This window comes from Polypterus senegalus, chromosome 4 (genome assembly GCF_016835505.1).
Source record: "Polypterus senegalus isolate Bchr_013 chromosome 4, ASM1683550v1, whole genome shotgun sequence".
Classification (NCBI taxonomy): domain Eukaryota; kingdom Metazoa; phylum Chordata; class Cladistia; order Polypteriformes; family Polypteridae; genus Polypterus; species Polypterus senegalus.
Genome location: NC_053157.1, coordinates 45,901,452 through 45,912,670, shown reverse-complemented (window position 1 = coordinate 45,912,670; position 11,219 = coordinate 45,901,452). Strand labels below are relative to the sequence as shown.

Sequence of the window (11,219 nt, the reverse complement as noted above, 5' to 3'; positions counted from 1 at the left end):
ATTTTCTTTGAATTTTTAAAGGCTTTGTTGTTTCAATTCAGACGTTGTCAAAAGTGACATTTCTAAACATTTTTATGTTATATTCTTTGTTGAGTATGTTTGAATCATCTTTGTGCAGTATTTCAAAAAATTAATAACAGCAAACAAAATGTCTTATGACTTTTTGTTCTTGTCAGACATAATCAACAGAGCAACACAAAGCCTATTCACATGGCTTTCTTTTCTTATGGTAACCATTATTGTAATTATCTACATTATAAATCTAATGAGACTGCAAATGAGGTCATGTGTCATAAACTGAGACTTGGTGCTAGAAACCAAGATCAAACAGTGGCAGTGATAATGCACAAATCATTTATATTCATTAAGCAAATCAGAGGCAGAAACTGTGCAACATTAGGGGAAAGATCTGATGCTAAAACTATTATTTGAAATCTTAATTTATTTTAGATCTGTAATGGACAGATGCTAACAATTCACTATAAAAAAAATTAAAACAAAAGTCAAAAGCTCTTCTTCTGGAGACATTTTACTAATAAGCCTGAATGTTTTCTTTTGAATGTAATGTATTAAACGGCTGACACATTTCATGAGATGCATGAATCTGACATGTGTTTGCATATGAATACAGATCAATCTTGTTTTTGTGAGAACAATTATGTTAAAATGTAAAGGTCTTAAAACAAACAAGTAAAAGCTTGCAATAAAAAGGGGATTTTTAAAAAAATATGTATTTATTTTTAGTAAAGTAAGATTAACCAGTATGGTAAACTATATGATTTCGTTTGTGGTTTTTGCATTGTTCTGAGAATGAGATCCAGGTGTACACAACATAAAGAAGTGGAAAGTCTCCTTTTAATAGTTTTTTTTTCCCTATTTTTGTGTGTTATCTCTAGCAAGCCAGAGGTTCAGCTAAATTACATTAGGATGAATGACAGTAAGAAATTATATGCAATGAGAAATCCCTAGGCCAAGAATTTCAAATATTATGCAACTTAGCATATAGGTAATGCACTTACATTGCCTCAACATTAATAATGTGTTTGGGCTTCTCGTAATTTACCCTGCATCCCCTGGCTCTCTGTCTAATCATTTTGTAATGAGCTTGGGAGGATAGGTCACCAGTTGTATAATGTATTCAGTTTTAGTGTGCCACAGATAAAACATTTAGGTCCTTAGCATTTTATAATGAGTGATAAACTACATGCCAAGAAATTAAGTCAAGGCACCCAGCTGGGTGGTGTTAGGGCCTGTGCTCGCCATGACACCTCAGTCTGCCTTTTGCGGTGTTGTCTGTCAAACGCTACAAAGTCTTTAAGAAGAGTCAATCAAAAATAGACTTTAGACAAATTATAAACAGGGTGATGCTACATTATTGTTTTGGTTTATAATATTTAAGGAATGAATGTGTTTGTCTTTTTCATCTTATTGCTAATAAGGAGTCAGTAAAAATCATTAATGCAGCTGTTTTAAGACTAAAATAGGCAATTAAACTAAGCTGAAAGGGCTGCTCATGAATCAAGTGGGTTAGAACAAAACCACTGTAGCCACTCTGGGCCACCAGAACCGGTATTGCCCATCCCCTGATTTAAAGAGTCTGAGTCTTAGACAGTCAATCAATTAATTGAAGTTAATTGGCTGGTCACTAATTAAGAAAATGGTTAAGAATGAAAACCTGTAGCTACTCTGGCCCTCTAGGATGAGAGTTGGGCACCTCTGGTGTAGAAGGCTACGAGAGTTTCAATTCAAGAGCTGGCAGTTCAATTCTAGGCTTTGACTCAATGTGTAAATTTAAGCAAGTCAATTTGAGCATCAGGTGTAAAAAATATCTGCAGATTGTTCTGAAGTATCTGAAATCTTGTAAGTATCCTTGAAAAATATATTATATTAATTTTTACCAATAAATCAGTACTAATTAAAACAGGTATGGAAATAAAATTACAGATCTATGAGGCAATATGTGTCATTCAGAGTCTTAAAGTTTCCCGTGATGGAAGAGTTAATGTAACACAGCTAGTGCCTAACAACCACAGCAGTCAAATCTCATCACCTTCAGCAGAAATAATTTATGGTTTAATCTTACATGCAGGCGTATTAAATTAGTATTACTCATCAGAACTGGCTTATTAATAAAACAAGTTGAATTAGCCACTGGAGAATCATATTTGGAAATTCAATGACAATTCTACATTTTTAATAAGGGCTTGAAATGTTATTGCAGTACATGCGCCATGGAGGAATGTTGTCAAATTTGACATTCATTAATATTTGATGAGAGGAACGTGACAGAGCTGAAAATTGATCTGCGTTTTCTTCTAATATTTGGAGGAGTTCTGAAAGGTAAATAAAATGAGCTAACAAGACATATCAAGTCACGCTTGAATCTTTGATCACCTCCATCATGCTCTGAATTATTCAGTGCTCTGACTCCTTTCAGTTCAATTCATTATAAAACACACTCAAGCAGGCTTTCAATCTTATTAGACTGAAGGCTGAATATTTTATGAAGGATTATTTAATACAAAACGTATCCTGGGCCTACAATCTCCAAAACCAAACAATCTGACGAGAACCATTGGGAGAAAATGTCAATGCTGTGGAGAATCCCAATGCTAAAGTTAAAAAAAAGAAAGAAAAAGGAATCCAATTTTTTGTATTATCTGTATCAATATTAATCATCTTCTGTTTGATTTTGCAACTGATTTTGTAAGTCTAACTGTATTACTCTTGCTTTATTAAAATGTATATATTCTGTACAGGAGATTTATGTGTATCCACAAAAATTGCATCATTATTTGGACAGTGCTCAATTAGACTGAGCAAACCAAAACTAAGCAGGTGCCTCCAAATTTTCAAAAAATAGCCAACTTCTGTCTTTTGAATCACAGATGTCAATATAGAGGTGTAACCGTTATGCTAAAAATTCAGTTTTATGCCTGATTTTGCATAGTCATTTTTTTTTTTTTATAGTTTCATTCATGTTTCAACAAAATGATAAAGTAAAAGGCTTTATAAGTGCCATTACTACCACAAACATTCACTAGATGAAGTGTCCAAGCATTTAGAGCATTTCAGTTTGGATGTTTGTCCAGCCATCCATTTTCAAGCCAGTATGACCCAATTCACAGAGTCATAAAAATTTATATGCTTAATATGTAGTGAAAAAGTCACAGGTGCAAATAGATTTTATTAAAATGAGGACTGGCACAAAATGCTTCTATTAACATTTAAATTATATTTCAAATAAATGGGCAAATAATAAATATTAAAATGTATGTAGTCTGCAGCCACTCGCATTTCATTTAAAGAACAATAATCAATAATTAACTATAAGCTCTCAGGTAACTTCATTTAGTATATACCTACAAATGTAGTAATAAACTCTTTACATTTATTTTTATTGTTTAAGCAAAAAATGTTTTGGTTAGGACCACACAGAGAGTCAGTGGGGCGGTGGATTCAACTGTAACCCTTGTGATTTACTGTTGACATTTTTCACCCACTTGTACAAGGTACCTACTAGAATGTTATACTTTGATTTTTCAGCATTTCCTTTGTTAATTGATTTCATATAGATTTGATTTTACAGTAGTTAAACATTCATATATGTTGAATTGAATTTATCTTACAATGTATCAAATTCTTCTTCATTATCAGCTGCCTCCAAAAACATACAAACACAGATTATGAAATGAATACATTTCAGGTAATGTCATAGTTCTTAAAATGAATGAAACCAGACATGTTACTCATCCGTCTCCTAGAGGAGCCGGCTCAACTCCGGATATTACAGTATCCACCATATTCACTTACGTTCACTGAAGCGATCTGCCAATTAACACTGGCTGCAATTTTTCCAATATACTGTGTGTATATATATATATATATATATATATATATATATATATATATATATATATACATTTTTTTTTACCTTGAACGATGCTGCATATTTTAATTTACTTTTAAATTAAAATGTGGTTGTTAAAATCAAGCACTAGTAAAATTGACACTGTTTTCATTGCATTTTTCTTACACTTCTTGCTATCGTTTGAATTGGTGTGGTAACTTGTGACAAATTAAATTTACTGAAAGCTATTTTGTACTTGTGTCCAGATAAGCTACATTTTTATCTAGCAATATTAACTTTAGTTAAAACTTTAGTTTAGCTGCTGCAAAAATATATTCTCATTTACTACTATGCAACAAGACTTTAACAAACACACCTTTGTGTCTCCATTATACTTGACAAAGAATCTGTAGTTTATTAATCTCTGTAATGTGACTTTCTAACAAAACTTCACTTTGGAGTGGTCTGTGATTGCGCAACTAAGACGCACTTCTCTTGATATTACAGATTTCGTATAAAGCACTGTGAATCCTTCATAATAACAACAATTTGTACCATCATGTCAATATGCCACACTGTATAAAGTTGATGTTTTGTGAGTGTTTTGAAGACCGAAAGAAGCCTTTGTTAAGTTGTTGTTACATAAGGGTAACTTTTGCAGTACCTAAACTAAAAGTGTTAACAACTTTTATTTAATTCATTTTTAAACAATGTCCAGTAAGGAAAGAAAGGATGAAATATTTTCAGATCAGTGATTGCTTGATTAATGGAAAAATTCAGACATCGGTAGAGACATAAATTAGGAAAGGGCACATAAATTTTAAATTTCATAATGTTGGATATATTTTGTATGGGGGGCTAACAGAGAAAATTCATAAATGTGTCCCTTTGACAGGTAAATGTAAAAAAAGTGAAACTTTTTACCAGGTTGCATTAGCTTTCACAATATGCCTTATTACAGACACTATAAAACAAGAGTTTGATATATGCCTTACCTCATAAAACAGGAGGCAGGAATTGGTCATTATAAGCAAAAGTAATAATAATAATGGATTTTATTTATATAGCACCTTTCCTATACTCACCAACAAGAACGACTGTCTAGGAAAGAGGACTTAACTGAGTTTGCAGTTCACTTACAGCAGATCACTTGAAAAGACCGTTTGTATTACAGAGGACAATCTATAAGATTGGACAGGATTTTATTATCATTTCAGAGCTAAGCCCTTGTAGGACAATGGCCATTCTATATCAAGTCATCATGCTAAAACTCAAGTAATATTTGCAGTTGAGTGTATGACGTTCAAGTCTTTAATTCCACTTCCACACTGAATGTCCAATAATACAGGGTGGTTCAGATCTAATTATGCAAATCCAGATTGTCTGGATGACTTTGATTTATGCGGGGACGATTCCAGTTCGGCGTGAAGACGATTCTTCATGTCGTCAGTTCGCACACTTCTTGATGGCCCGTGATTTTTCGGGTGATTTTCTATGTAATAAACTTAATAAGTTATAGCGTAATGAAAATTGCATAATTAGATCTGGACCACCCTATACAATATACAGTAATCCCTCCTCGATTGTGGGGATTGCGTTCCAGAACCCCCCACGATAGGTGAAAATCTCTCTCCCACACTGTTTATAAATATTCCCCACACAGTTACAGTATACAGCATAAACCCTTTGTATTCTCTTAGATATTAGGTAGGATTCATTGAAATTATGTATGTAAACACACTGTTTATATACAGTAAAACCTAAATATTATTTTAAAGATATCGAGCGTCTCAGATATCACATATATTACAGACATTACGATAGACAGGCCACCAGCAATAAATACGTACAATGCAAGAAAAATCGTATACAGTAAATGAGTGTACAGTGACACTAAACATACGTACATGTACTAAGTACTGTAAGTAGAAAATTAATTATGGTTACTCAAACCAACAATGACACGATGACTTGTTCGATAACAATAAGGTTAGTTTTACTGCACAACAAAGGAGAGCGTTACAGCTCTTCTAAAGGAGCCTCTTCAGGCGACTGTGTAGCATCGCTGTTGTTCTTCTTCCGGCAGTCTTCAATCCAAATCCCTAAAGCAGATTCCATCCAGACTACTGCCTCATTACATCCACTTACAACTCGTTTTGCACCCTTGTTAAAAGGAAACATGTAGATCTTATATTCCTTTCCTACTTTCTAAATAAAAAGAATCGTAGCCTCATTGATGTCGTAATGGCATCCTACAGCGGTGTAGCTTTTCCCTTCCTTCAACATATTCAAAACTTTTACCTTTTCGGCAATCGTTAACATCTTCCTTTGGCACTTGGGCACGGCCCCTGAAGCAGGAGCAGATTGTTTTGGAGCCATAATGAAGGGCTTGACTATGCACAAAGATAAACACAAAAGTGCACAAAAGTTAACTCTTTACACAGCAAAACATGTTGATGCTGAATGAGCGATACAAGACTTCCTGGTTAACGCCGCGGAATCGAATTTGACGCTCCGTCGCTGAGCCAGTCAGCACACAGGAACTTAACTGCGTGCTCTGATTGGTTAGCTTCTCAGCCATCCACCAATAGCGTCCCTTGTATGAAATCAACTGGGCAAACCAACTGAGGAAGCATGTACAGGAAGTAAAAAGACCCATTGTCCAGAACCCTGAAGCAGCGAAATCTGCGTTATATATTTAGATATACTTACATATAAAATCCGCGATAGAGTGAAGCCGTGAAAGTTGAAGCGCGATATAGCAAGGGATTACTTTATATGAAATTCTCTCTTTACAAGAAGTTGTTTTACTTAATTCATTTGAATATAACTTTTCATCACAGTCTTAATGATAACTTACTTCACTTTACTTGGTGGGTGGGTTGATAGGTGCCAAGATCTTAAAAACTAACAACCTTATATTCCACTAAAAGAGTTTTCAGGAACAATTACTGTTTAATCTGGTTAATTCACCTATTCATGTTTTCATGAAATATATTTAAGGCGGTGGCCATGGTAGGCAAATGAACAGTCAACGTGGCTCACAGCTGCATGTGGACTGTAGCACAGACCAAAGCTAGTGAGGTTGTGTTTGGTGATGTGTTGGGGGTGGGCACATGAGCAAGCAGTGCGTATGCCTCAAGAGCGAGGGTGGACGTGAGAAGAGGGTGAGAGTTGGCGCGCAGGGCTCTGTCGTGCGTTCCCCATGACGTGGGAGGAGGGTTAGAGTGGGCGGTTGGGGCTCTGTCATGCGTACCCCATGGTCGGGCGACTTGGTCAATTATATATATATAGAAAAGCAACCGGAACCGAAAAGAACAATGAAAAGTCAATGTGGCTCAGATGTGCATGTCGACTGTAGCACAGACAAAAGCGACTGAGGCTGTGTTTGGTGAGTTGTTGCATGCGGGCACATGAGCAGGCAGTGCACATGCCTCGAGAGCAACGGTGAACACGGGAGGAGGGTTACAGTTGGTGGGCGGGGCTCTGCCGTGTGTATCCCATGACGCGGGAGGAGGGTTAGAGTTGGCAGGCGGGGCTCTGTCGAGCATATCCCCTGGTCTTAGAGTTGGTTGGCAGGGCTCTGTAAATTGGCAGGCCTGGCCCTGTCGTGCATATCCCATGGTATGCCATGGTCTTACAGTTGGTGGGCGGGGCTCTGTTAGAGTTGGCAGGCGGGACTCTGTGAGTTGGCGGGTGTGGCTCTCTGTCTTGCATGCCCTTAGTGAATTATATATATTGATAATTTTCTTCACCACTCAGTAAAGCTCAAAAAGAAAAATTTTGCCTCTTGCCTGTTAAGTTTTACATGTTACAGATGGAAAAGAAATACTCTGATGTCTTAATTGGTTTCTCAACCAACATCTCTCCATTCTTTATTATCTGAGCCGTGTATTACATTAGAGAGCCGTGGAAAGCTGTAGTCAATGTCCATTCTTTATTATCTGAAGTCACATTTTATGTTACAGGGCCATGGAAAGCTGTAGTCTTTCCCAGGATTGATGGGTTTAAATCAGCAGTAATTTTTGAATAAGATGCTGGCTTTTCACATGTTAGCTTCACACAGGACTACTTTAGAGTTGTCAGTTCATCTAATATGTACTTTTGAATGTGGTATGTAAAAACAGAAGCACCACATTATTTTTGTAAATATTAATTTTTATAAATCACCTAAGGAAATCTAAAGTGAAATCTTCATGTTAAGAGAAGTCCTAAATAATCTCATCTGCATTCAGCATCCTTTGTACATAACATCTGTTATGTTGACCTTTGCTGTGAAAATCCTGTTGCATGTACAATTCAGCTCTTCTTCAAAAACGTGCCAGCTATGATCAAGGCCAGAAATTACAATGGCAGATGGAAGCAAGGCTTTTCGATGCCATGAAAAAATATTGTGACGTGATTTATAATGATAATGGACCGATTGGTCATTTAAATAGCTTTTTATCTTCTAAAAAAACCTGCTTCTACCTTAACAAATTCATAAAAAATATGTATTTAGCTTTTGAGATGAACAGACAAGTTGGCCATTTGGAAGGCATTTTATGTTATTTAAAATCTGAAATATAAAAATGTTTTAATGTTAGGAAAGTAATACATTTTTCTGATTTAAGGTAAAGTTATTTCAAAAAACAGCCCAGCAAAAAGGCAAACAAGTTAACCTAAGATATCATTACTTTGCTTTTAATAACTACCAAAACTTATTGGGAATGCTTTTTTTATATAGTTACATTTATTTATTGGTAATAAAGAAGAAAAGAGAAGCATGGAAAGTGTTAGGGTTCTAGCTGAGAAGTTTACGTTTAATCTACAAACTACGAACATAATTGAAAAAAACATCAGAATGTGTAAAAATGGAAAGTGGGTCCTTTCCACATAAAAAATAGTGACTTAGGGTCCTCCTTTATAAAACTTTGCATGGATTTGAGCATGAAAATACTCATCTGCCAAAAAACATGAAAATGTATGCAACAAAAAAAAAATGTGATTTATAATAATTCTTTATATTTATATAGTGCTTTTCCCACTACTCAAAGCGCACAGCAATTGCAGGTTAAGGGCCTTGCTCAAGGGCCCAACAGAGCAGAGTCCCTTCTGGCATTTACGAGATTTGAACCAGCAACCTCCTGATTGCCAGTGCAGATCCCTAGCCTCAGAGCCACCACTCCACCTGATTTATAAAACCTGGCACATGCACATTTCTACACAATCCTCCTTATAAATCACAATTACCTTGTAAAAATGAGTACAGAAACAAACATCAAACTCTACTCTGAAATATCCATATTTGGGGTATGCATATGGAGCAATCTCTTACATATGCAACCACAATGCTACAGGACTTCATTGGCTGGTAGAGCAGCCTACTATCTTATGCATGGAGACCTTGCCACCTGCCTTCAGGATTATCTAGATGCATTCTGCAACTGAGAGTGCAAGATCATGCGCAGCATTACAGATCATCTTCTCTTCATTTTGGGGTCAGGGAAAGGTGCAGGGTACAAGCATCAGAGTGGGTAGCTGCTATTACCTAACCATATGAAAAACTGAGGGTTCGGTCTATAACCTTACAAATAAGTGAGGTACCACATACAGTACCATCATTTCTGCCAAAGCTACTTTGCCTCAAAATAAATGGATCATGGCTTGACCCAGACCACTGAGCAATGATATTTGTCCATCTCATCTTGGTGTCACAGATAACTTTTTCAATAATGGAATGTCACTCTTCACTGTTAACAAAAGCTGCTTCATTCTCGCTAGGTGCCCTTATTACAATATGAGTGCAGCAAATTACATTAGGAAAACTGGACCCTGCAGCAAATTACCTTTTTCTGTTAACAAAAACATGTTATGTGTGTTGTATTTGTTTCCCTACCATATGAAAACTGGATGTAGTGCCTCACTGGTTGGTTAATGGCTTCCAGCATGATAGGCATGATGGAGTGAAGCTTTGCCGAGTTATTCCTGCTCTTTTGGCCAGTTCCTGGAGAATGACAACACAAATAATCAAAAAAGCTTTTAGTACAAATACGCAGAATTGGACCTCTTAATTGGGGAACTAAAATACATACTGTATGTGATATTCATTACTCTTGCGTAGTGGTGTAACGGTACACTAAAATGTAACTTCGGTTCGGTTCACTTTCTTGAGGTACTCGGTTCGGTTAATTTTCGGTACAAAAAAGGCAGGAAAAAAATGACTTTAAATGCTTTTATTTAAAAAAAAATACAAACAATAGAATTTGTATAAATAAATTAAAGTGACCCATTTGGGTGATATTTCAAATAAATTAGACTCTGAGTTTTTAAAACTATTGTAACAATTTAAATAAACAAGTAACAAATGTAAACTTTGAACATGTAGCCGCAACAGCCTGAATATGACAAATAAAACTATTCAAGCTTAAAGTTTTTGGCTAGAAAGATTAATTTATCCACATTTTCTGCAGAAAGCACAGATCTGGTTGCAGTGACAATATCTCCAGCAGTGGAGAAGACCCGTTCACTAGCAACAGAGGTAGCTGGAATACAGAGGTAACGCTTTGCGAGTTTTGCTATGTGTGGGTATGTAGCCTCATTGCCTTTCCAACAAAGAAGAGGATCAGCTTCAAGGGAAAGGCACCCTGAAGCTCTGTACTTACTGACCTCTTCTTGGACCTGCTCCAAAAGGGTTGGTTTACTACTTCCCCCCTGTCTCTGGAAAAGTTCACCAAAAAGTTCAGTCATTACAGACTTCTTAGCTGGAGGTGATCTGGTGGATGATGCCTCTGGAGATGATGAGGATCCAGCTCCTATCTCTGTGGCATCCTCAGTCTGCAAAAGAAAAGTAATGTTTTGGGGCTAATTAATAATGTAATTAAAAATAAAAAGGGTATTAGATCATAATTTAATACCTCTTCTTCTGTGGTTGTCATCATTTCTGTTATGATGTCGCTGAATATCTTCTGTCTCTCATCATCTTCTATGTGAGGCAAGGCTTTGAATCGGGGGTCCAGGGCTGTGCATTTGTGCAAAAAGTCATAGCACAGAGTATCTTTCTTGCAGGCTTCTTGTGACTGCTAGCTTGACCTCTCTCACAGCAGAACTGTCTTCTTGTTTTGGTGCCATAGAGTGGAGAACAGTAGTTTTCAAGGGGATTATCATGGACACAGACGCTCTGGATTCAGTGCTCATCAGGGTTGTGATTGTTTTTAGAGGTTTAAGTACTTCAATCACTTCCTCTGCCATTGCCACTTCTTCGTCATTGAGTGTGTATATATCTTTGTTCTTGAGAGGTTTCTCAGTTAGTGCTGAATATATAGCTGCCTGCTGTTCAAGGTATCTCTGAAGCATGTCATAACTTGAATTCCATCGTGTGGGGACATCT

At 36.4% G+C, this 11,219-nt stretch overlaps 1 protein-coding gene across 1 annotated transcript; it reads right to left on the bottom strand.

Moving 5' to 3' along the window:
- Nucleotides 1-10,246: 10,246 nt before the first annotated feature.
- On the bottom strand, nucleotides 10,247-10,842 carry LOC120528698 (E3 SUMO-protein ligase ZBED1-like). Its single transcript, XM_039752854.1, has 2 exons — nucleotides 10,747-10,842; nucleotides 10,247-10,666 (listed from the first exon to the last, which is right to left on the bottom strand). The coding sequence occupies exons 1-2, from the start codon at nucleotides 10,768-10,770 to the stop codon at nucleotides 10,247-10,249; spliced, it is 444 nt and encodes a 147-aa protein (XP_039608788.1). The 5' UTR covers nucleotides 10,771-10,842.
- Between the last annotated feature and the right edge of the window lie 377 nt (nucleotides 10,843-11,219).

Coding starts and splice junctions, on each gene's coding strand:
- LOC120528698 (XM_039752854.1), bottom strand. CDS start 10,770: ATGATGACAACCACAGAAGAAGAG. Junction 10,667..10,746: donor TGACAACCACAGAAGAAGAG/GTATTAAATTAT, acceptor TTTCTTTTGCAG/ACTGAGGATGCCACAGAGAT.